The following is a 27,593-nucleotide window of genomic DNA, read 5'->3' as shown; positions in this document are numbered from 1 at the left end:
ATGGGGGATATAGCGAATAGCTCTGTGGAGTTTCACCCCAAGAAGCAGAGAGGTAGCGCAGGGGGGATGGAGGTGAACCATGCAGGGGACTTTGGGGCCAACCTGGAGGATCTGCGGGAGCTCATGGAGATGAGAGGTCCCGAGGCCATCCAGAAGATCCAAGAGCTCTACACAGACACAGAGGGCCTCTGTCAGAGACTGAAGACATCCCCAGCTGATGGTGAGTCTCGCTTACTGTACAGACGCTCCTGCTCTCATGCTGGATTCCAAATGTACACCTAGCCTCTTCCCCAATGCACTTCATTTAGATCGGAAAGTATTGTATAAGTAAAAGTTATAGTGATAGCTCTACCTTGCCCTCTGATGGAATTTTGACCATATCGTTTAAACCTACCCAGTTCTTGCCAGTCTAAACAAGTGAATTGGAGTGCAGGGGCTAGGGGTATTCAGCATCGCAGAGGCATATTGTGCACTCTGCAGCTTACTAACAGAGTTCAAGTTGAATAGGTCAAATCAATGGACAACCAGTGGATTATATGTGATTAATTGTATATCATAGCACTGCCGCCACCACATGCTATCGTGTTTGTCATAGAAAGAGGCAGTGCACAGGTTTCCACGTCATCCGATGTCCTCATTTGTATTGTCCTCATCCGCCTTGGTTTTTTCTTTCTGTATCTGTGTATTCCCAACTCTGTCTGCCCGGACATGCTTTCATGTTATGTTGCTAAGCTACAGAAGCATCAGCAATCTGGTGGGTGTGAGGCAGAGAGACAGACACCTCCTCTCATTCATCAGTGCCCACTGCAGTAAACATCAAATAGGCCCAAGAAATGTTGTAACCGCTAAATTAGTGCTTCATGACTTTCTACAAGTTTCTATATTTCACCTATTGTATTTTTAAATAAAGTAATTCAGTTTATTTGTCAACTGACCAGTTTTTGCACCATTTCACTGAAATATTTTGGTCATGCTTATCATTGATTACAGTGGCAACTTTCAGATTAATTTTCAATTTCAGATTAAATTCATTCAGATTGAAAATGAAGAACAGTGCTGGTTCTCAGTTGGGTTAGGGTTAGGGTTATCTGCCATTTTCAATGCTCCTCAGTTTTAAACTGAACTCATCATCGCCACTAATATTAGCAGACTTCTTTTGTAGTTGTTACGAAACTATATTTACAATTCACTGGTGATACGTTTAAGCGGTTTCAGTTACGTAGATGGAGAGGAATTTGTTCATGAACCCTTGATTACCATGGCAACTGAAAGAATATTATGAGTAGATCGTGACTATTTCAGCGAGTCTCTTTTCCGATGAATTATTCATTTGCATATCTCTTCGCCCTGAGTTGTCCTTCCTCGCTTGTCTACTTTACACATCATTTGTGAACTCAGTCAGGGTGAAATCAAGTACTGTGTGTACCATATTGTTGACTACAATTTAAAGGATATCCTACCTAAATGTTATTGGATAAAAAGACAGATAGAAGAAGGCAAGAGTGATGGCTAGGTTGCCAGTAGCAGCAGGTGATGTTTGGCAGGTGAAGACATGAGGAGTGTGTGACAGTCTGCCTAAGTGTAGGTGCCAGAGCACACACTGACTTAGCCATCTGTGCCGTTCCACTCCATCTATCTCACTTCACCGAGAGGCCCAGCACCCGTGTCAGCACTCAAACATTGATATGTCAGTATCGGATTCATGTGAATCTATTGAAATGTACTGTACAGTTACAAAATGAATTGGATGATGTTGCTGGCTGTGTTCTGTCTACTCTAGTTGAGTCATTTCTGTGGCCAGAAGACCCACATCAGATAGACAGGCTCATCAACAAGCATATGCCAGAGACTCCATTTACACCTTGCATCAACATGCGATCTATGATCGGATCATGTCCACATTTCTGTGAGATTGGACATTTCTAAGAGGTCTAAATGAACAAAAGACGCATAATGATTTGATGGTGATCTGGTGGACGCAGATGCTATGTGCCTGCATTACTGACAAGTGTACACATACATCAGGGACACATAGAATGTACAGTACATTCTGCCCTAACTGTATTTGAATGGGGTATGTGACTGCAAACCACTTGAATAAACATTTCAATGAAATCAACTGACAATGCTGACACAGGCGAAAGATATAAGACAGGCATACGAGCCATATTGACATTCGAGGTGGCCAGATCATACATGGTTACGTCACAGGAGTCAATGTAATACCAGCTGTAACTTGGTTCCGAAGCAGGATTATTTCTGTAACCCTATTGAGTAAGACTTTATTTGAATGGGGTATGTATAAGGTAGACACACCGTCTATGTAAGAGTTTTAGGGCATTTGACATAAATGTTAATAGATATTTCAGAATGTTTATTCAAGCTGTCATTAGGTGTCATTCGGTTTTCTTATGTCACTTTCAATGTCAAATTGACATCACTCTTGATGCCAGATGACATAGAATCAAGGTCCTGCCCCAAAGATAGGAAGGTTTCATATATTGTTAGAAATTTAATGTGGGGTGTCAAGTCATCTGAACACTCTAATTTACTGCTGCACCTATGTTGGCACAAAGTTTGTGTAAATTAGAGCAGACACATAATAATGGTGCACCAGCACAAACAGACACATACAGTAACTTGCAGAAATATTTACTCCCCTGAACAATTTCCACATTATGTTGCCTCAGACTGCGAAATCGAAATACAATACATACATTTTTTTTCCACTGATCTACACAGTTAACTGGACACTTTAAAAGACAGAAAATCTGATATTGTTTCAGATAAATAAATGAGAGGACCTGTTTGCATAAGTATTCATCCATTGTTCTGGCACTCCTAGAAGTAGCTGAAATGCAAACATTTTTTCAACAAAGTGAGTTAAATCGAGTCCACCAGAGTGCATTAATTATTGTTCACATGATTTCAGAATGAAACCCCCTATGACAACATTTATATTGTGATCTCTGTGGTCTTCCCTCTCCTCAGGCCTATCAGACAACCCTGAAGACCTGGAAAAGCGCGGCCAGGTGTTTGGGCAGAACTTCATTCCACCGAAGAAGGCAAAGACCTTTCTGGAACTGGTATGGGAGGCCCTGCAGGACGTCACCCTCATCATCCTGGAGATCGCAGCCATCATCTCCCTGGCCCTGTCCTTCTACCAGCCGCCTGGGGACGAGACCGAAGGTAGCTAGCAAACCATGGTCAATAATCCACATGACCCTCTAGACTAGTGTTGTTCAAAGACTGGGTCACGACCCACCTTTTAAAAATGGGTCATTAAATGATTCAAGCCCATTGAGCTAAATTCTATGCATTATAGGTCTGGGAACTAACAGTGCCAGGGAAGGTTCACAGAACCACCATCGCCTCATAGGGAGGAGAAGGAGAAAGAGGAAGGAAGGAGTGATGATTCTAGATGACATAACCTGAATAGGAGGAGGTAGTACTTGCGATAGTGAACTATAGGATGTTTAATGACTATGATGTCATACGTGTTAAAAGGTACTTCAGAAACCCTTTCAATTAACATCCTCACGTACACACCTTCTTAACATCCCTCCTTTTCTGCCTCTCTCCTCTTATATATCTCTTTCCTTTTCCTCACGCCTCGCAGCATGTGGGAGTACGGAATCCAGTTCAGAAGATGAGAATGAGGCAGAGGCGGGCTGGATCGAGGGGGCAGCCATCTTGCTTTCGGTCGTTTGTGTGGTGCTGGTGACAGCCTTCAATGACTGGAGCAAGGAGAAGCAATTCAGGGGGCTGCAGAGTCGCATCGAGCAAGAACAACGATTCGCTGTGGTGCGGAATGGCACTGTCATCCAGATCCCTGTGGCTGACTTGGTGGTGGGAGATGTCGCGCAAGTCAAATATGGTCAGTTGAGGGAAAGTAGTTGGTGGTTGGAGTGTTTTTCAAATGTTTTTAAAGGAGAGTGAAATCCCACTCCCCTTTCGTATTTTTATTGACGTTCTACAGACAGTGGGAGAGTAGAGGAGGAACAGACGAGAGGGAGGAGAGGGCGGACTGCCGAACTCGGGTAGTGAACCTGGGACCTTCAGGGGACAGTGTACTTACTGTATGTGTGCGCAACCGTCAGGCGTGTTAACACTAAGCCTCGACACTGCAACTATTAAGCTTCTTGGGTTAGAATAGGGCAAAGGGTGCCTTTTGGAAGCAAGTTTGAATGTTCTTACCTTTACATAAAAAATTGCAAGCCATTCAATGGCAACTTTCTTCTTTCTTTCTTTTTTAAACTATGACATTTTCTTTTTAATATATCAGCCAACTAGGCGTTTGCGGTCTGTACTGGCCTTCATTAGGGCCTGATGAGTGTCAGCCATGGTTGTGTACTGTAGTATGTAGTATACTTGGTAACACTTTCCATGTGCCTCTTGTGTGGATGCAGTTGCAGTGCCCTCTATCTTGCCTAATGTGTATGTATTATAGAATTTGCCATGGGCATTCAGAGCAAGCCATGGTTCCTCATAAACAAGCTTTTAATGCATAACTAGGAATGTATTCATAATACATGTGTCATATAGTGTATTGTAAGACTTTATAACAGCACCTATTTTAAAGGGGAGAATGGATATTGTTTTCTTAGAAAAGGGAAGACAGATTAGGGAGAACACATAATAGATGGTGGTGGGATTCGAACCCTCTTCATAAGGGAAATGCGTTGTAACTATGGAGTGGAAGTGAAGCAAATTAGCATCGATACATCACATTTTGGTGTAATTCAATCAAATTGGTCAGGGCAGTCAAATTAGGTACCTATAATGCATTATTATGCACAACAGACTCATAGAGAATGTTACTGTCTGCTTGTGGCCGACGCTTGGCTGAGGCCAAACAACATTTCCTCAGGACTGGGACAGATGATTGTTGGGGAAACCACCTAAACCCCTCATTCCATCCTCTGCTCATCCTCATCTTATGCTGCCACACAGGCGACCTGCTACCTGCAGATGGGATACTGATACAGGGCAATGACCTGAAGATCGATGAGAGCTCACTGACAGGGGAATCTGACCACGTACGCAAATCCGCTGACAAGGACCCCATGTTGCTGTCTGGTGAGTTGTTTGGATACAGTGTAAATGTTGCAGTCGGAGTGTACACACACACACAAACACACACACACACACACACACACACACACACACACACACACACACACAGTATTTACATACTTGATGTACAATACATACATTCAAACAAAAGTATATAGCGTGTGTGTTTCTGCTTTTGTGTGTGTGTGTGTGTGTGTGTGTGTGTGTGTTTGTGTGTGTGTGTGTGTGTGTGTGTGTGTGTGTGTGTGTGTGTGTGTGTGTGTGTGTGTGTGAGTGTGTGTGCGCATGTGTACGCGCGTGTGTATATGTGTGTCCGCCTATTTGTGTGTTTGTATGTGCTTCTACTGCACACACTCGTGATTGCATAAGTCTGTGACTGATGTGAGTGAAGGCTCTGTCTGGTATACTGGGCTCTTTTTGCTGTGCTGCACAGCACAGAGACTAAGGGAGAGAGGGGAAATCAGATTGCCTCTGTCAGTAAGAGAGTGACTCCTCCCTGCTCCCCAGAGTCCGGCAGGGCTAATCGGATTGTTGCCCCTGGTCAGCTTCCTGAAGCATCGGGTCATACATCCATTAGACCCACAGGGGACCCTCACTCATCCTCTAGCCCAATAATGATCCTTGGACACAGGGCTACTCACCACAGAGTTACTTACTGAACAGGATTTTTACTGTATAGTACCAAGATGTGAAATAAGATTATTTGTATCATCTGGCATAATGTATAATAGGTCATATTGCTGGAATGGCGCATTTAACAATAAACTACAAGGTAATGATAGTCAAATGCAGATTTAGAAATACAGATCAAAGAGCTTGTTGCATGGTCAATAGGCCTAGTATATAAACAATATGTTATACCAAGACTGACAGCTATTTTTTTCTGTATTCAGCACCTACCACTTTTGATTTGTAATACTGTACTTCATTTAATATTAAGTCCACAGCCTGTCAGATAAGTGCAAACTCTCTTGAAATGCTCTGTAGTACACACTTAAAAACACACCGTAAAACAGCATTTGACATGACTACAGTGTTCTTTCTAACATGTATAGAGTTCTTACTGACAGAGGGCTCACTCCACCCTAGTAACACTGTGTTAGGCCATCGTAATGGTGTTTTTGAGCGGCCTTCCCTTGCTGTGATGGAGTGGTTTAATTAAGGGAACATAATAGAGGTCTGTTGTACAAAAGTAATTAGATCATGGCTCAGAAGAAAAAACAGCCTTGTTTTCTGTAATCGGTTATGAAGAGACTACTGCATGAAACAAAAGCTTCAGTGGGAGAAGTTCACTTGCCACCTCTGACCTTGGAAATGCTTGTAGTTTCTTTCTTATCATATTAAGAGAGTGAAATGGATAACATCTGTCTAAACTCTATTATTATGACCACATGAATAGTGCCTTCCTTCACCCCATAGTGCTTTGTAAGACTTGATATGAAAATACACAAGCTAATGGCTCTGTATTGCAGACCTTATAAATGTATCTATAAAAGCCTTACATACATTATTCATTTAAAAATGATAATAATGGATTGGCTATATAATATAGTGCTTTTCCGGGTGCTCAAAGCGCTTTACATTGTGCACAGGGAAACTCACCTCAACCATTAACAATGGCTGATGCTATGGCAGCCATTTTGTGCCAGAAAGCTCACCACACACCGCATTGGAGAGGCACAGAGTGAATCATGGCAATTAGGTATGGGGATGATGAGGTGGTCATGCTGTAATTGAAGGCCAGATTGGAAAATTAGCCAGGACACTGGGGTTACCATACCATTGTGATTAGCAATAAGTGCCATGCGATCTTTTGTGACCACAGAGAGAGAGAACCTACAGGTATATCACACAAAGGTGATGTCGTGCAGTATATAATTTGCTGTAAGTATTCATAACAGCTCATGGTCTCTGTCAATAACCTATATGACAGCAAACAAATAGTACACTATTCTAAATGCATTACCCACTGGTGCTTGATATGTTTATCTGAAAGGACAACAGTTGCTCTGTGTCGAACATGAATGCAATGTTTTTCCAATATCTTAAGAAAAAAAGATTTATTAACTGCTTGTTGTTGTTTTTTTGTATATTGGATTGTTCTTGTCTTTGAAGCATCATTATTGATTATTATCATCATTTGTCATGTTGTTATCATCATCATTGTCATAATAGTCATTTTGATGTTTAGTCATAAACTGTATCTTTGTGTCCTGTCAGGAACTCATGTCATGGAAGGCTCAGGAAAGATGCTTGTTACTGCTGTTGGAGTCAACTCCCAAACTGGGATCATCTTCACTCTGCTGGGGGCCGGAGAGGGGGAGGAGGAGAAGAAAGATAAGAAAGGTAAGTCCAATTCAAGATGTCATTACCTCAAGACGTTTAGTGTTTTCTTTTTGAAAATCTGAAAAGCTATGTGGTAGTAAGTACTATATCTATATGTCATAATACTGTAGGTTCATGACTCTAAATATATATATACATATATCAGCAATGTGTTGAAATATGGATATGTTTATGGATGGATTTACATACAATGTCTGTGTCTTACACAGTACATAATACAGAAGTGTATAAGTGGCATGCATTAGCAATGAGTCATTCAAGATGTGATTGTGATGTTACTTCAACTTATGAGAAAGATATAGCAGTTTCATGCTGTACAGGGTGCATTTACAATTACATAGGCAGAGAGAGAGAGAGAGTGAGCATAAGGGTTTTCTGTAATAGCACACTCATCCTCACTCTCCTCCCTGTTTCTGTCTCTCCCCTTGATGTGAAGAGAGTGGTAGCTGTTTAATAATTCTATCCAGTAAAAGCACAGCAGTCTGCAGAGTGATCAATAATTGAATGGCAAGAGGGAGAGCAAGATGGAGATGGGGTTACACACAAAGGGGGGATGCCTCTGGTGAGAGGGAGGCTTCAGAGTAGATCCCACATCAGAGATGAAAATGTATTCTTTACACTTCCTGAGGTGTCATTCATTCATTTCTATCCATTCCTCGGTTATGTTTTTAATTTTTCGTTGTTGTCGGTCATCCGTGTTACTGTTTTAATTGCTTTTATTTCCTTGATTTTAAAAGAATCTTTTATCGTCCCTGTCCTATCTCAAACTCCCAAACTACTACCCTGTCAGAGGGCAATAGTAGCTCGTCTATGCAGCCAATCCCTGCAGTCGGAGCAAAACAGATCAGCGTCACGAATGGTAGGTGTTTCCCCTACTAGAGTTAGATTGGTGAAGGGGTCAACTATGGCTCCCTGGGACATGGAAATTGTGGACCCCCTAATAACAGATGTGGGTGAAGCTTTGTCTTACAGTCCAATATTTACCAGGTATTTACACAGAAATTACATGGTGAAAAGGTGTTCACCTAATCACTTCCAGACAATCATTTTATTTTTTGTGGGATTACATTACCTCTTTGAGATAAGGAAATGCCAACTTTTACCATAGATTTTCTTAGTAAATGCAAGGTAAATACCAGCTGAAACAGAACTGTAAAAGAAAGCATTGACCAGATGTGTTTGCATTGATAAAAATATTTTTTTTTGTTGTTGAAGTAACTATGACTCCATGTTGATGTCATTACAATTTCCTCAAACTTATCTTTCACTTTAATTTTGTCTTTTCATTGTCTCTTTGATTTTGACTCCTTCAGAGGAGTTGAATATTTGCCTCCCATGCAGCGTAAGTCCATCCAGGATGGGTTCTATTCAGTTTCAATTCAGTGAATTCAGGGTATGAATTGAGATTCAGTTCATGAATCAATTGGACAAATGATGGCAGCGGTCATAGCGTGAGATGATGTCAAAATGTAAGCATGCATTCTTAGTGCACGCCTGCTATTCATCCCCTGATATTGCTGAAATGAAACTGAATTTTCTCTGAACCTGTCAGTCATTCACACAGTTGTTTACATCTGTAAATGTACCTCTCTCACTCAATGACAGGCAAGCAGGATGGAACATTGGAAAACAATCAAAACAAAGGTGAGATAATTTGGTAATTCAGTTGTCCCTCACTACAAGCAGGCGACTGCACCTAAAGAGTATGGAGAACCATGCAAACAACAGAAAGTATACACTCTATATTGTATAAAGATGTAATTTAAACAAAACTGTATGTTTACAAAAATGTATAATTGAATAACATTTTGTTAAAATGTGTTACTTCTCAAATGTGATGCAATATTGAGTGCAAACTTGCCTCTGTTTGTGAGGATATCAAAAGACTAAGAATAAGGATACATCCACGTACAGAGCAAGAACTTTTGTCAGATAGCAAGTCATTTTGTGCCAGAACACTCACTATACCCCATATACTGTGTTTTTAATGTATAGTACCAACCCCAGTGATTCTCAATGGCAACAATTTTTTGCCCAAATGCTTACCAGATTCTTTGGCTTTTCTCTACTTTCCTATCCCTCTCCTTGCTTTGTGGCACCCCCTGACCTTAGCAAAGAAACAGGACGAGGCTGTCGCAATGGAGATGCAACCCCTGAAGAGTGCAGAAGGTGGAGAGGTAGAGGAGAAGGAGAAGAAGAAGACCAACGTGTCTAAAAAAGAGAAGTCTGTCCTCCAGGGCAAACTCACTAAACTGGCCGTGCAGATTGGGAAGGCAGGTGAGACAGACTAAATTCAACGGTCATTCTATCTTTTTTCCTCACCTACGTATTTGCTTGTCCTACAAGGGGTTTTCAGACTTAATCAGTGGCCTTTATGTCAAGTTGAGTGAAACCCATGCTATCTGTTTTTGAAAAAAAAGGACTTAGTTTTTTGGGAAAAAATGACTGCACAATTCCATCATTTTAGATGGTGCCTGTCCCATTCATTTGTGAAAAAAACATAGTCAATTTGAATTAGCTCCACACAGCCCCTCGACTTGACCTATGTGTACACAAGGTTGGCTAGCAAAGCACACTTTTTCTTTGTATCTGGTACTGTATCAACTGTAAATAACAGTGTGTGTGTCTGTCTCCACTTCCTCAGGCCTGGTCATGTCTGCTATAACAGTCATCATCCTGGTGGTATACTTTGTGATTGAAACATTCGTGGTGCAGGGCCGGGAGTGGCTCACTGTGTGTACGCCTTTGTACGTGAAGTATTTTGTCAAGTTTTTCATCATTGGTGTCACGGTGCTGGTGGTCGCTGTGCCTGAGGGCCTACCATTGGCTGTCACCATATCACTGGCCTACTCTGTCAAGGTAAGGGGAAGCACACACCCATCTCTCTCTCTCTCTCTCTCTCTCTCTCTCTGTGTGTGTGTGTGTGTGTGTGTGTGTCTGTGTCTGTGTGTGTGTGTGTAATAGCCTGGGAACGAGGTTACTGTGCATGCAGCTGAATTGTATTCTAGTTTCTTAGGGGTATGCCAAACCATAATTCCCCGCTCCCTTCATTCTCTTCTTCCCCTCCGTTTAGAAAATGATGAAGGATAATAATCTTGTGCGCCACCTGGATGCCTGTGAGACCATGGGCAACGCCACAGCCATCTGCTCGGACAAAACAGGTACCCTCACCACCAACCGCATGACCGTGGTGCAAGCCTACGCTTGTGACCGGCACTTCCACGAGGTCCCAGACCCAGATCAGATGAACCCCAAGGTGCTGGAGACGCTAGTCAGCGCCATTGCTGTCAACAGCGCCTACACTTCCAAGATCATGGTGAGAGGGTGGATTATGTCTTCAGTGCCGCAATTAAAAAGGGGCATGACTGTTGTTTTTTTTTGCCTGGTTATCTAGTTTCATTTGCAAAGACGTTATTACTATACAACATCTTTGTTGTACATTTTCTTAAGCTTATGGCACAAAATAGAGTGAGAATTCATTGAATAATACAAATAGATAAAGTAGACATAGTACACTGTAGCATTCTCAGTCTTTTCCTTCCACACGATCCCAATATTTCTGATACTAGAGATTACTTTGGCTTATTTTCTGATAAGTATGTTATGCATTTAACAAACTGCGATGTTTATGGTTTTTATCCCTCAAGCCCCCTGATGTAGAGGGTGGCCTACCCAAGCAGGTGGGAAACAAGACAGAGTGTGCCCTGTTGGGCTTTGTGTTGGACCTGAAGAGAGACTACGCCACCGTGAGGGACCAGATCCCTGAGGAGAAGCTCTACAAGGTCTACACCTTCAACTCCGTACGAAAGTCCATGAGCACCGTGGTACAGCTGCCCGACGGCTCCTTCCGCCTCTACAGCAAGGGCGCCTCGGAGATCCTGCTAAAAAAGTGAGTCAGCATCCCAAATAATACCTTATCCATGCCCTACAATTTACCAGAGCAATGGGGGGTCAAACACAGTGCACATAACAAAGGTCTCCTGCTCTTAAAGTGAGTCTGAGAGTGGAGTCTCACAGTGCCTCTCCTCCAGTCATTCTCTGGCTTTTACTGTTTCTTGACAACGTTTGATTCTTTTTTATTTTAATTTGAATGTCGTTTTGCTTTACTACATTGATCTGTGTTACTTTTGTCTATAATTTGTCTGCAACTGTTCTGTACTTTGTCATGTGTTTTATGTTATATATCCTAATCAACTAAACTAAACTATGAATAGCTTTCGAAATATGCTTAAAACTGTCATTTCAATATCATGGACTGTCAGCATTCAGAGCTCTGCCGATGAATTACAGAGTCGTCACATTTCCACAGCCTCATCTCTCACCTTCATTTGGCTTAAAAAAATAATCAAGGATTGCATCTTTGACTTGCCAATCATGTGACTGTCGTCACTTTGTGCTCTTGTTAGATGCTCCTCTATCATGGCCTGTGGCGGCGAGCCACGCAGCTTCCGCCCACGGGACAGGGATGAGATGGTGAAGAAGGTGATTGAGCCAATGGCCTCCAATGGCCTGAGAACCATCTGTGTTGCCTACCGGGACCTACCTGCCAGCCCAGAGCCCGACTGGGATAACGAAGCTGAAATCAACACCAATCTAATCTGCATCACTGTGGTCGGCATTGAGGATCCCGTCCGCCCAGAGGTAGGTACCAAAGGCCTTAAAGGTAGACTCAGTGGTATGAAGTAGCCACAAAATAGCGTGAAGACCACCGGCAGCGATAACTAGCCGAGTTGAAGATAATTTATTGCTGTCTTCACGTGTGCCAACATAAAACAATATTTAAAAAACATTATGAATGTTTAGCAAAGTGTGTAACGCCATACTTGTTTATAAATATATTGTACACTGTTTATAAATATAGTTTATTATTGCTTAAGTAAAGTTACCATTTATTTTTATTTGGGTTTTGATTGGGTTTTATTTGATTAAAGTTATCAAAAAGTGTTTCAAATGTCATAAATGAGTGAAATAGGAACTTGTATAAGCAAATGGCCTTATACGCCAGCTGGTGCAATGGGGTTGACTGATTGAATAAATAGATAGGTTAGAGTGGAGAGATCCATGGTGGATCAGCACAGTGGCATGACTTAACAGGTAGGTGGACATTCAGAGTTGAAATCCATTCATTGAGATGTAGCATCATGTATTGAGGGGAATCAGGTAGTACGTTATTGTCCAAAGTTCAGTCCGAACACTAGTGCCTTTCCTCACCAGGTCCCAGATGCTATCAAGAAATGCCAGCGGGCAGGTATCACCGTACGCATGGTGACAGGTGACAACATCAACACGGCGCGCGCCATCGCCATCAAGTGTGGCATCATCCTGCCAGGGGACGACTTCCTGTGTATAGATGGCAAGGAATTCAATCGGCGAATCCGAAACGAGAAAGGAGAGGTATAATCATAGATACTATCATATACTTTATATGTGCTTATACAACATCTTTGGATGCAATTCATTCATATATTTTTGTTATGACTCTACATTTTCCGTTGATCTGCACAATGATGATAAAAACTTTCTCTCTGGCAGATTGAGCAGGAGCGCATTGACAAGGTCTGGCCCAAGCTGAGAGTTCTGGCTCGGTCCTCTCCCACAGACAAACACACACTGGTTAAAGGTGAGAGGTTGAAATGGTTCCCTCCAAGCTAATCTTCTCGTAAACACGTGAGTGAGCAACTGGAGGATGCAGTAAACAGAGTGCAGGCTATGTCAGAGCTGGACAAAATATGTATTTGAAATTGTTTCAAATATTTGAAAAACTTGAGGGGCACTTGATTTAGCTTGGCTTGCATGCAGGGTATGCACTTCTGAGACTATTCCATTGCTTCCATTGTCCCATTGTGCAAGTTTAATCAAGCATACCTCAAGTTTTTTTTAATATATTTGAAACCATTTCAAATATGTATTTTTCCCAGGTCTGGTGTACGGACACAATAGTTTTGTAAAAACAGCATCTCCAAAGCCTGTCTCCTTAGTTCCCGCTTTATTTTGTTCCCCAGTCTACATTGTAGTTATGATGACTGCAGTCAATACATGTTGCATGTGAAAGCATTTGTGAAAACCTTTTGCACTTCAAATTAGACATACTGCACAAGTAAAGCGACAGTGAAGCATTTTTTCTTCTTTAGGCTCTATACTCCAAAAGTTTTTTTGAAATTGAACAATTACTAGGAGGTTAAAGTATAGATTCTCAACTTTTATTTGATGGTATTTGTGTACATATAGTTGGTTTCACCATTTAGAAATGACACAATGTTTTATATATAGTGCCCCTATTTCAGGGTACCAAAAGTAAAGAGCCATCCAATGAATTTGGGGGCATTTGCTTGTACACTTCAAAATGAATTCAATTCAATGAAAACATCATCAATTAGTTAGCCAGTTCTAGTGGCAGCTATACATGCCAAAACCATAACACCCCCTCCACTATGTTTCACAAATGAGGTGGTATGCTGTAAGTCTTGGGCAGATCCTTTCTTGGGCAGAGTCTCAAACATGTCCACTTGCAATCACTCTGGTCCATGATAATATTCATCTTATCTGTCCACAATACTTTTTTCCAGACCTCTGCAGGCTATTTAGGTACTTTTTAGCAAACAGTAACCTGACCTGACTTTTTGAAGATAACTAGTGGTTTGCACCTTGTAGTGAAGCCTCTGTAGTTCGGCTGGTTACGTATTCTGGGGATGGCAGTCTCTGACACATTCATGCCTACCTCCTGGAGAGTGTTCCCGAACTGTGGGACAGTTGTTTTGTTTTGTTTCTTAATTATGGTGAGCATTCTTTGTTCATCCAATGTTGAAGTCTTCCTTGGCCTACCAGCTTGTTTGCGATTGCAAACAAGGACTTGTGACAGTGTGGAGAAGGAACTCTCACATGATGCTGAAGACACACCAATTACCAGGGCTGTTACATACAATTTATGCAACACAGGCAAAGCTTCCTTATACTCCTGCAGGTGTTTACACACAGTGGACAGGTCTGTTTCATTTGCACATTTCTTGACCAACATTGGTTTTGCAACAAGAATTTAATTTTTCAGACTCACATGCAGAGGGCGCAACACGGTGGAACCTAGAAATGCACTAGATTTGGGTACAAGACTGGATATGGCTGTCATTAGGTCTACATTCTTCTTGGAAAATCTGTTTTCTATTTCTGAAATGACCCTGTCAAAGATGTTGAGCAGGGATCTTTTCAGAGACTGACAGGGAGTGATGGTGGGATCATCAGAATCTGTATGACCCACAGTTGAGAGAACAACACTTTCACTAAGGTGTTTACTCAATGTTCTCCTTTTCTTTAGAGGATGTGAATCATCCTCAACAGGTACCTGAGAAAGCTCTGTCCATCATCTTTACGGATGTCTTTTAAAGACTCCAGTGATGCACCAACAACCTCACAAGCAGTGCACATATCCACAGACTGAGACTGTAGAATTGCATTCGCTGGTTTCAAGACACCAAGCACCCGCACTAGAAATTTGCCAATCTCAAAGAAATGATGCCTCTTAATTTGAATTAACAGGCCTGATGCCTCAGTGCACAAATCAACTGTGGCATCATCATCCTCTGGGATCTCTGACAGGATACTGAGAGGACGGTCTTCATTCTCAACAATGCACCTTGTCACAATTTAATGGCTTGTCCAGCGAATTTTAAGCAGTCTTTTGAGACAAGGAGCATCATACTTCTCTGACACATAGTGGTGACAGAAGAAGTTATACAGGGAACTAGAGAGGTTAAAAAAAGGTTCACCCTAAGTGTAACTGGTGGTTATAACAATGAATATATGGAATATATCTAGCAAGCTTCTTTTGAAGCAACGCTTGCACACCACCTCGTACTCCACACATCACCGATGCACCATCATAACACTGGCTAACTATGTTGTCAGCACTGTAACCAGCATCAGAAAGATGTCTCAATGTTTCAGTGGGCATGTACTCAGCTTCAAGTTGATGCAAGTCAAGCAACCCAATCAGATGCTCCTCTGGCATGGAATTACATACAAACCGAATCATTATGGACAAATTCATAACATTACACCTGTCTCTAGTCCCATCACTTCCCATGCAAAACCCTGCAGAGTCAGCATTTGCATACCTTTTCCAAACCTCTCCAAGAACCATGTTTGTCAGTGTTTCAATTATCTCGTTTTGAATATCCTTCGAAGTGTACTTGGCATTTTTAGGTATACCCTTAGCAATGTCAGCTAGCTTGTCGTCCTTCTCTAAGGTATATTCAAACAATTTACAGATCATTCGCCTCAGTCTGTCCTTCTCCCTTCATCAAATAAATTTGAGTTGATACAAATGGACTGCTGATGGAAATTCGCTTGTAGCTAAATCTGGTGCAAAGCTTCTCCTCTCTCTGAGATTACTGTTTTTGTACATGATCCCTGATAAAAATAAGCGTAATAAACAAAAAAAAAACTAAAGTTAAACAAACATTTAGAACACTAATTTGTTCCAATCCATAAACGAGTTACAGCAGGTTATGCGTTTGAGTGTGTAATTTTTCACGAGCAGTGGGACCATGTGTGTGCTTTTACTTGCTTTGCCTTGCCCTGAATGTGTGCAATCTGAGCCATCAGAGTTCATAGTTGTCATAGCAACACCCCTCCCCTTTGTCATGCTCCCAGAGACACTCTGTGCAGAGGACAGGTCTGCTTCAGAGCTTCAGAGCTCGGGTCTGCTTCAGTCCTGAACAGGACAAGAAGAGGGGGTGGGCAGTGGGCGACTTTGGAGGCAGGCTGTAGGCTGCCCACACAATCAGAAGTTAGAAATGGTACTGGTATTTTCTGTTCTATTTTTCCATTTATTGACAAAAAAAAAAAAATCTTAACTTTTGATTGAGTGGGCAAGACGCACGTTTGAGTGGGCTAAGCCCACCCCTGCCCATAGCCACCACCGGCCTTGTCACCAGTGCTTCCTTTTCTTTTTAATGATGTTCCAAACTTATGATTTTGGCAAGCCTAATGTTTTTCTGTTTTTTTAATCTTATAATGGCTTCCTTGACTTTCATTGACACCTCTTTGGTGTCCTCATGTTGACAAACACCAATAGCAGAATCCAAAGGCAAACGTAAAGCCTAGAATCAATAATAGACACTGACTCTTATGCCTGTACAATTTCCATAACAGAATGCACCTGACTTACCAGAAACACCTGTCAAGCCAATTGTCCCATTACTTTTGGTGCCCTGAAATCGGGGGGCTATGTCTATAAAGTCTTGTCATTTCTAAATGGTGAAACCCTCAAATAAAAGCTTAGAATCTATTCTAATTTCACCTCATAGTAAATGTTTGATTTCAAATACAAACTTTTGGAGTATAGAGCCAAAAGAAGAAAAAATCCTTTACTGTCACATTTCTTACATAGAGCACTGATACTCTAGACAGATAAATACTTCTATCATTCCCAAGGCTGAACATTTCTGTGTAACACAGTAGCATAAACAAACCCACACACTGTATAGCAGCTGTCATTCAAAATGATCCACTTCCTCTTCTTGCAGGCATCATAGACAGTACAGCACTGGAGCAGCGGCAAGTTGTGGCAGTGACAGGGGACGGTACAAATGACGGACCTGCCCTCAAGAAGGCAGATGTTGGCTTTGCTATGGTAAGAGAGGTGATGATGATGACACAAAAAATGTGTTTTGAGCAAATTTGACATGACATAGAATGTTTCTAGGGTAAACTGGCATGTAAGAGAACTAAAGAAGGAACATTTCCAGAAGAAACTGAATGCTTGCTTCTGCAATTTGCAATCTCTCTATGGTAGCAGTAACATTTCTGCTCTGCTGTTTCCTTAGGAGAGATAAATAAAACTGAGCACATGAACATGAAAAATGTAGTAGTGAGACTTGTCATACGCAGCAAATAGCTTTAACCTTAGGTAAATGCAATGTTGATTTTTTCTCTGTGTAGGGCATTGCCGGTACTGACGTAGCCAAGGAGGCCTCTGACATCATCCTGACTGATGATAATTTCTCCAGCATTGTGAAGGCGGTCATGTGGGGCCGTAATGTCTATGACAGCATCTCCAAGTTCCTCCAGTTCCAGCTCACTGTCAATGTGGTGGCTGTCATAGTAGCCTTCACTGGTGCCTGTATCACACAGGTAGGCTACCCAATATCTCACTCTCACACACAACACTGGATTGTTCACTTTGAAACTTCCAAATGGATCGCTTCAGTTAGGTTCAGAATACTAGGTCAACATACAATATGTGATAATGGACTGTTGAAATTCCAAGACGGGAAGCAAATCTGTCTTTCTTGACCCCCATCTGTCCTTCTCTTTCTCCCTTTCCCTTTCTCCTTAACTGTTTATTTCTCATTTTCTTTACCTCTCTTTCTCTCTCCTTGCTTATCTTTCTAATTACTTCTCCCTCTCTCATTATACTCACCTTCCTTTTTCTACTTGACCGTTGCTTTCTGCTGACCTCTCTTTACCGTTTTCTCTCTCATTGCCCCGGTTTCTCGATTTACCTCGCCCTTTTCCCTTACCTCTCACTCCATACTCCCTCTCATTCCATACCCCTCTGTCTCTCTCTACCTCCTTCCCTCCCTTCCCCTCTCCAGGACTCTCCTCTGAAGGCGGTGCAGATGCTGTGGGTCAACCTGATCATGGACACCTTTGCCTCCCTGGCTCTGGCCACCGAGATGCCCACCGAGGAGCTGCTGCTGAGGAAGCCCTACGGCCGCAACAACCCACTCATCTCCCGCACCATGATGAAGAACATCCTGGGCCATGGGGTCTACCAACTGATCATCATCTTCACTCTGCTGTTTGCGGGTATGTGCAAGACCCTCTGCGAAGCAGTTGCACTACACAAATTAACCAATGGTTGTGTTCCGCATCATCTACATTGCAACCACGTCATCTATTGTAGGCAATGATATTGATAGGGTAACTGTGGCTATGATATTGATAGGGTAACGGTGGCTTAGGCATTGTGAGATGAGGTGTGTGACTGCAATGTAAGTGACCTGGAACGCAACCAATAATGAGAAGAAAGCTTAAGAATGAGACAGTGTGCATCTGTTATGGGACTGCGGTTTGGAGGAAATCATCCATCCACCCATAGTATTGATAATGCGGTCACACATGAAAGGAATGAGAACCGATTAAGGTCTAATGAACTTTTATGTAGCCTACCATTTTCTTATACATGATTTATGTATTTGTGTATCTCTTTAGGACTTACAAAGGGTTTTGTGGAGAGAGAGAGAGAGAGGGAGGGAGTACTTTATTAATCTCCAAGGGGAAATTATTTTACAGTCACAGGTTACAAAGGAAAACTGTAAAAATGGACAGTATATATAAAACAACACTGTAAACAAATGATCAACTCTAAACAAACAACACTCAATCCAAGCCCATAAGCCACTCAGTGCACAACCACAAAAAGTAGTTGCCATATCATGTCAGTGCCATACAGTATCATCATAAAACTGTAATATCCACAAAAATACACAAAAACTGCAAAATTGCAATTATCCTCCATCCAGCATCCTCCTACAATGAATCATTAAAACATCTCCTAGCTGCTGGAATAAAATACCTCTCAGTGGAGCACCTCGGTAAAATGAGGAATCCACTGAAGTGCTCTGCTGGGCTTCATGAAGCCATTAAAGTTGTAATGTGTTTAGAGTGACTGATAAGCATAGATTCTCCTGGTCAGGTCATGGGGTCAGGAAAAAATGCATATCCCTAACAGAGTCAGGAATCGAGGAAAGACTTTTGAGATTGAGTGAATCACAACCTAGTGTGGCTCTCTTGTTCATTCTTTCACACATCTCAGGAGAAAAGATCTTTAACATTGATTCTGGACGCCATGCCCCTCTCCACTCTCCCCCCTCTGAGCACTACACCATCATCTTCAACACGTTCGTCCTCATGCAACTCTTCAACGAGATCAATGCTCGCAAGATCCACGGCGAGAGGAACGTCTTCGACGGCATCTTCTCAAACCCCATTTTCTGCAGTATTGTGCTGGGGACTTTTGTGATGCAGGTGAGAAACCACAGTTTAGTAGCATACTTCTCCTTGTTCTTTGTGTCTGTTCTTTCGCAGTGCCATTTTCAGCCAGCATTATGTAATGTGAAATGCACTGAATTTGTATCCACTTCAAATATTGGTTTACAATGAGCCTATCAACAATCAACGCTACCCATGTTTGGCTATGTGGGAATGTACTTAGTGAACCGTTTATTCATTGTAATCAAGGACATGTTAAGCTAATCATTGGGAACCATCTTTCTCCTCTTGTCCTATGTACAGATTGTGATTGTGCAGTTTGGGGGGAAACCTTTCAGCTGCACACCTCTCAACGTGGAGCAGTGGCTTTGGTGTCTAGTCGTGGGCGTTGGAGAGCTGCTGTGGGGACAGGTGGCACATCTTTCTTTTAGTTTGTGTCTTTGATTCTTCGTATTTGTTTTGTTTTGTTTTGTATTGAGAGCACACCCTTCTCTAGTCTATGCTACAGTTTAGTTGAAATATAGGGTTAGGGTTAGGGTTAGGGTTAGGGTTGTTTTTTTTTAAAGTTGTTTTCCAAAATGTTTCATGTCTTGATCCATCCTATGACTTGATTATTTTTCCATCACTGAAACAAAGTGACTAGCCACAAGCCAGCATTTAACTGTGACCGAAGAGTCACAACAGTGTGTCCTAAGACAGTTGTTGGGAAGCAATAACTCATTACTAGGGCCTTGCGTTTTTACTTAACCACATACCAACATTTCAGGGCCGAGTTACAAGCTCACGTGGTCAGGAACGTGGTCAGGGAAAAAGTCAGGGCCCTATCCACAGATATCATAATAAAATCCTTCCATCTTGTGATGTTATAATTCTGTGGCCTTACCCATAACTCTCCCTGTGGCCACCAGGTCATCACTACAGTCCCCACCCGCCACCTGCGGTGTTTGAAGGAAGCTGGTCACGGCCCGGACGGCACGGATGATGAGATCATAGATGAGGATATGGCTGACGACGAGGAGGAGATTGACCACGCAGAGAGGGAGCTGCGGAGAGGGCAGATCCTGTGGTTCCGAGGGCTCAACCGCATTCAGACTCAGGTACAGTGTTGTTGGGTTCAGCCATTTCCTTCCCCGCCTACTGGCATTTACCCACCGGGAGGTTTCTGGATACTGTATATGAGTCTCCTCTTTTTGATGCCTTGATTTATTTTGCCATGCTTCGCTCCTTAAGGCCTTTGATTGCTGTAAAGAAAACACAGTAACACTTATAATAACTTTAGTTTATAAACCATTTATAGATTATTTAGAATGCATGTGGTAATTGTTAATATTTGTAATTCATTATTCGATGCATTTATACAGCCGTCGTGTACTAACATTCATAAATGCATCTGCTGATGATTTACAAACATTAAATCATTAACATGGACAATTATTTATAAATAGCTTATAAATGAATGTTATAATAAAGTGTTACTGAAAATAAGAACATTCTCAATTGCACCATTCAATATATTGTATTAAGCAATACAATGGATTTTAATCATTTTGACAGATACCAAAGACGTTTTGCTATTTGTTTCTATAGCTCAGAAATGTGCATTAACTCACACTCTCTTTTTGTTCTAACCTATAAATAGTCATTCATATTCCATCCTTTGTTTCTAATTTTCTCTTATTTCTTCCACATCTCATTGCTTTTGTTCCAGATTCCGTTTGTTTCTCCATTTCTTCTTGGTATTCTGTCCTCTTTTGTTAATCTTTCTTGCTGTGTCACAGATGGGAGTCTCCAGTAATCTTGCTTATACTAAACAATACGTATATGAAATATAAACCTTGAAGTCTTGTCTCTGCACCTATGTTATACATATACTGCTGAGTAAACCCATTTTAACATGATTAGTCCTTGGTTTTGAGGGCTATATGATTGGCTTTTTGACATGCCTTTATATGAGACTTATTTGATTAACTCTCAAACCCCAGTTAGAACTCCTTATACTGTATTTACCATGACTACTGTAAACAACCTCGTCATTACAGTCATTACAGCCCTTTAATATACCCTACAGTGTCCCCTACCAATGTGCTGCACCACTGTCCTGTCCTGTGTGTAATGACCTTCTCTCTCTCTCCAACAGATGGAGGTAGTGAGTACCTTCAAGAGAAGTGGTTCCTTTCAGGGTGCTGTGCGACGTCGCTCGTCAGTTCTCAGCCAACTCCATGACGTAACCAATATTTCTACTCCCACTCACGTAGTTCTCTCCACTGCCAATGCAACTGGTGCGCCTGGGAGTGAGTTTCTGCCATCCATTAACGGCACAAAACAAAAACAGTCCACTCACCTCCATCAAAATGAGCATGTCTGAAATATACATGTAGATATGCACCTTTCTCTGCCTATCAAAATGTGCGTGCGTGCGTGCGTGTGTGTGTGTGTGTGTGTGTGTGTGTGTGTGTGTGTGTGTGTGTGCGTGTGTGCTTATGTGCCTGCGTGCGTGCGTACGTGCAATATGCTAAGGGGATTCAACACTGAGGTGCCTGAACCACTGACCTGTTTATTTGAGTTTTTCTTCTTTGCACTTGTCTTTCTACATCAGTTAGAGAGTCTTTCTACATCAATTAGTGTGTGTGTGTGTGTGTGTGTTTATTTGTGGTTGTTTTATTTGTTTCTCTACCTCCTTGTCACTACCTCATGATCTTTATATATTTATTTATCTGCTGCTTTGTTCGGCTTGACAGTCTGTGATCACCCACATTTCAAACTGTTTAGAGCAGTCAGTTCTCCTGTGATTATACCTAAGGTTAATTTTCAGACCTGATGAGTTGATTCTGAGCTATAACAATAAGCCAATTTAAACTCTTTCTCAGGAGGCAATTATTCAACATATTCACTACAGTAATACCAGATTTAATTTAAAAGTCTAAATTTGTTTAGTTCTGTTTTCAATACAAAAAGATTGTAACACAAACATAAAACAAGGCAAAAAAAGGGACAATCGAGTAAGAAAAAATGACTGAAAATGTTTCTAATAATTTTGTTTTGTGCACATCAGGGTAGTTGTAAACCTTCGAGTATAAGCCTACAAAAGTTTTGACAATTCTGAGATGTCTCTTTTTTGTAATTTTAACAATGCTAATCTTTATTCATCCCTCTACCAGTCAGTTTGGAGTTGGACTGCCAAATAATGGTCTCACGTGTGATTCTGTAATCTGTTCTTACAGTTAACTAACATAATATAATAATTCAGGTTTTTCCTGAATTATTAAGCGTCAATTTTTTTCTTGCCCCCTCTCTCTTTCTCTTTCATTGTAGGTTCAGCAACTCACGAGTGATGACGTCAATTTCATATTATGCCTACAGCCTATATTTTTTTTATTTCCATCACTGACATTAATTGACATGCTCCAAGTTGCTGATTACTGTTTCTTTTTTGTTTATTGTTATTTTTGTATAAAACATTGAAATGATCTTATTCCGTTTTGACAAGTCAATGATCTTGGTTCTTCTAACATGGGTAACGCTATCGGACAGAATTGTAATGTTTTAGCTGTAGTTACACAAACAACATTAATTAATGTACAGGGCCTAAAGGAGCATGATGTAAGATTCAAGCTTTAAAAAACTATAAATGATCAGTAGCAATAATTGAATATTGAACAATGTAGTTTAGGTCTAAATACTGGCATTTTCCTAACATTTTTTACATTTAGTTTGTTTAGAAGGATATGCACATATCCTTAGATCCAAAATGTTGTGCAATTTTCCTCTCAGTCCAAGTTTATTGGAAGACTTTTTGATTGAATTGTCTCCCTTATATGTATTTTAATTCAACCAACCCATATTAGGAAGATAAGCAGACTTTTTCTTTTTTTTTAAATTCTCAAGCTTTACTTTAATTATTATTATTTACTTCAATTTCCTTTCCTGTCCTCACTGTCTTGTTGTCAAGTTAGTGACTCTTGTTGTCAAGTTAGTTTGTCCTCCATGGCCTGAATCCCAACTTCAGATCCACAACACACACATCTCCCATTGACATCAATGTATTATTTATGCAAAAATGTGAGTCACACAATCTTTGTCAAGTTATGATTCGACACTCTATCATCACAATGTCTGTTTTCCCATTTTATTTGGGGTTCTGGCATTTTTATAATTGTTCCATTCTTTAATCACTGATGCAATTGTAACCGGGGACCCCTCGCATGGATGACCCAAACGTATAGCGATAAACCAAGAGGACCTCCTCATGGTTTGAGAGCTACATTTGGGCTGAGAAGTCTCAGATAGCACTACTCATCATGAGAGCATGATTCCAAATCACCTCTGCTGCACAATGAGAAGGCACTTGCTGTTGTAAAGGAATTCAGAACATTTGACTTTTTCTGTGTTACTCATTGTCTAGTAAGCCTTTATCTGACTACATCATCCTGTACAGCCTTGTGTGATTTGCTAAACATTCACTAAGAAACTCTGACATTTTGTGTAAACTGGTTGGGGGTCAATTCCATCGAAACTGAATTTAATTCAGGAACAGACATATTTGACCCAGTCTAAATTGATCTAAATTTTATGCCAATTTGGTCCCTGAATTGCCCGAGTTCAAATGAATTGAGCCCAACCCTGAATTTGTGATTAACTTACATTATTGTCATTAACATCATCTGTCCCCACCTCCAGCCTTCCTTTGTCTAGTGCCATTGAATAACTCTTGACAGGTCTTGGGATTGATTCAACCACCTCATTAACTGTGAACTTCTCATGTGATGTTTTTCCATCCAGCTCCTACTGTGGAATTCAAAGAGTTAGTTGCGCCATTTGAGAAAAACCAAGCAAACACTTTTTTGAGATTTGCGAAGTATCTTATTTTCAACAATCTGCGTTTCGATGTTGTGGGCACTATACTCGAAAGTTTACAATTTCCTTTAGGATGTGAGAACATTTTTATTTTGCTCCTTGGAAAAACAAATCAGCACATGTCAACTTTAACCCCCTCTGTGTTGCCTGATTTCTTCATCACAATATGTCTATTGGGTCTTGCTGCTTCTTGCCTATTGCTAAGAAAGGTCTTTGTGGTCATTTTCACAGGTAGAAACTGTCTTTTTACTGTAGGTTGTGCTTGCTCACAGAATTAGTCTTTTTGGATATGCTTGCTGAAGAAACAGGTGTTTGTGGCTGTGCTTGCTGGGGGAATGGGGTCTTTTTGGTTATGCTTGCTGAGGTACAATGAGCAAACAGAAATTGAACCTATCATACATAATGTTATGCACAAGCGGAACTCTGACTTCGGTGTTATTCTCCCAAAGACATCTGTGCATGATATACATGCCAGTTTAAGTTCATTTATATGCATCTCATGGATTTGTACAGTAGGATGTGTTCATGGCAAAAGAGTATGATTGGATTAATGTTCACAAACTTCCCTTACATACAGTAATATTCAATGCGAGAATGATTTTATTATTTCATTACACTTTACAAGTACAGCATTGACCTTCCATCTTGGACCAGCCATAGTGATAAAATGAGATTCAGATTTATTCATTGTGTTTACTTCATTCACAAGATTAAAGGTAACTTAACCATATGCTTATTAAGACCTACAGTATGTTGAGTTCTGTATGGTTCAATGGTAACTCTCCATTGCGGGAAGAATAATTAATCTTTTGTGACTACTTTTGAAAAGCAGTGGGGTAAGTGGTTAAATTGTGTCAAAAATGGGATGATTATGAGGTTTTTGATACTTTTGGATTAGGATCTATACTCTACCACATAATATGTTTCAGTGTTGTTATTCTGGTGCCTTATTAGAACATTTTCCAATTAACTTCTATATACGTTTTATATACACTTTTGTTCTGATATGGATGCAAACCAATTATCCAAAATACATAGATAAGATGCAATTCACTTTTAAGGATGAAGAAAGAAACAAAGCATTGTATTACATAGCCTAACTGATTGTGTGGTGTTCCGTAACTCATTAAGCCTATTACAGGCCTGTAATTATTGTGACTGGTCTGTATTGTGATTGGATCTCCATTTGCATCACCGGTGGCTGCATTACGGCTGATTTCATTGGTGTGATGATATGGCAACAGCGGTTAGATATGTCATCCATCTCAGCACCGATTTGCATTTATTTTTTCATGTTACATCGAGACAAGCTTGTGCACGACCACAATGAATGTATTCATTTTTTATTTTCACAGCATGGCAGTATATGCGGGATGTACTGTAGCTATCTCACTCGTTCTGTCTGCATGCTAATTGTTGTTTGGTCAGCCGATCGGCCTCTCGATCCCTCCGTCCATGCTCTGGGTTTGATTACTCTCACCTGTTTATTTGTGTGTGACATGTATGTTGGAGCCATTAAGATTGTGATGGTCCTTATTATCAATGATTCTTTGATTCATTTTGTATACATTGAATTGACAACAGTAAAGTTTATTTAATACTATTTAAGTTCTTAAGTTCTTATACTTTCATTACTTTTGTATTTTCCTACCCCACTTAAACGTCTGCACAATATATAGTTTACAATCAAAGTAATACGATTATTGCATATGATTTATTTGTAAACCCGACAGCTAAACAGCTATTCACATACAGAGAACTATCAAGTCAGTGAGGCATTTGAATTAATAGGGTCATGGACTGCATATGAGGATCAAAAGAGGAAATTAAACTGTATAGAGAGGGAACATGCTGTACAGCCCATAAACTGGGACATAAACATGCCAGGCAATGTTGAAGTCCTCAAAAACATTACGTATTTACCTAGTTTATATATAAATAAAATATCTTATTTTTGATATATTTACAACAATTTCCCTTCCAGAGGATGAACTTCAGAGATAATTGTTAATGGTTACATGGCAATAGGAATCAACAGTTTTATCCCTTTACCATCAAGTTAGTTTTTCAGGTATGTTTAGCCAAGACATCTGCAATTGTAATCTTATATGCTAAAGCTGTCTCCACTTTTCTATCCCACCTTTTTCTGTTTCGCATTTTCCCTTTTTATTTGACCATTATTAACCACAACATAGATCCGAGTGGTGAAAGCATTCCGTAGCTCCCTTTATGACGGTATTGAGAAACAGGAATCCAGGAACTCCATCCACGACTTCATGGCCCACCCGGAATTTCTCATCAATGACTTGGTCCACAACATCCCCTTGATTGACGAGACAGATATTGAAGAAGAATCAGAGCGGTCCAACAGAAACCACGTTCGCCCGGCTTTTCATCCACCTCCTCCATCGACCCAGCCCCCCCGGCCTCCTCCCCGCTCTCGCCGCCCCCATGCCCAGCCTTACGGCCAGCAGAGCCTCCCCGTCCCCGTCGCCCTCAACTGCAACAACAACGCCTCTGAGAACAGAGTTCACCTGACCCCGACAGGTGCAAGACAACCATCACCGTCTCCCTGTCCTGCCAGCCCATTGCACAGCTTTGAGACATGTTTATAACTGCTATGTTGGGGGACATGGTTTAAAACGGAGGGAGAGGAGACACCAATGACTTTGATAGACATGGATGTAACCCAACAAAAAGAGAATAAAGAGCAAATGGATATAGAAAGGAGAAAGTATTATCTGGAAATGACATTGTAGAGTACGGATGGTTTTATGGATTGTTTTTGTTGTCCGCCATTGCCCCTACTGCTTTTAGTCTGCACTCTATGCTTAAAACACTCATATCCTCTCAATAGCTCTGCAGTCCAACAACTCGAACCCCTCGAGACTCTGACGGAGACACTTTTGAAATGTACTGTATATCTAGGCACGCAACAGAGGAGTGATTCATGTAGTAGAGTCAAGAATGAACTGGAATCGATTCTTGCCCTTTTGATTGAAATGACGAAAACACTACGAGGAAGTGAGAAGGGGTTAATTCATCCTGCTTTTTAACAATATTATTGTTCAGATTATTACTGTTGTTATTACTACTGCAATTACTACAATTACTACTACAATTATTATATTCCAGTAAATGATACTTCATTGATAAGCTTTATCTATACATGTATGTATGTATGATGTATGTTTGTATGTATTGTTTGTCTGTTTGCTTAACTGCTGTATTTGTCTACTTGTTTTTCTGTTTTTATATAATCCTTCTGGTCATGTCCCCTCTTTTTCCTTTTCTGTGTTTACATGTGTTGTGTATGTCTTTAAAAA

At 40.9% G+C, this 27,593-nt stretch overlaps 1 protein-coding gene across 6 annotated transcripts; it reads left to right on the top strand.

The window, feature by feature from the left end:
• On the top strand, positions 1 to 26,882 carry atp2b3a (ATPase plasma membrane Ca2+ transporting 3a; the record flags this gene model as incomplete). 6 transcript variants are annotated; one of them, XM_083674499.1, is made up of 21 exons in its annotated part: positions 1 to 220; positions 2,992 to 3,189; positions 3,620 to 3,877; positions 4,954 to 5,079; positions 7,297 to 7,422; positions 9,028 to 9,066; positions 9,535 to 9,699; positions 10,067 to 10,281; positions 10,496 to 10,738; positions 11,070 to 11,311; positions 11,829 to 12,063; positions 12,637 to 12,816; positions 12,955 to 13,042; positions 16,944 to 17,050; positions 17,359 to 17,550; positions 18,015 to 18,228; positions 19,238 to 19,449; positions 19,717 to 19,824; positions 20,322 to 20,510; positions 21,551 to 21,637; positions 26,463 to 26,882. In XM_083674499.1, 21 exons carry the CDS (start codon positions 1 to 3, stop codon positions 26,880 to 26,882), a joined length of 3,864 nt encoding a protein of 1,287 aa, XP_083530625.1. The 6 variants fall into 6 exon arrangements, with proteins under 6 accessions (XP_083530625.1, XP_083530624.1, XP_083530623.1 ...); XM_083674498.1 differs by having other exon boundaries at positions 7,297 to 7,440; XM_083674497.1 differs by having other exon boundaries at positions 7,297 to 7,461.
• Positions 26,883 to 27,593: the final 711 nt, after the last annotated feature.

This window comes from Argentina silus (genome assembly GCF_951799395.1).
Source record: "Argentina silus genome assembly, chromosome: 8".
Lineage (NCBI taxonomy): Eukaryota > Metazoa > Chordata > Actinopteri > Argentiniformes > Argentinidae > Argentina > Argentina silus.
Note: the sequence above shows the minus strand (reverse complement) of the source record. Positions and strands in the feature narration are given on the sequence as shown.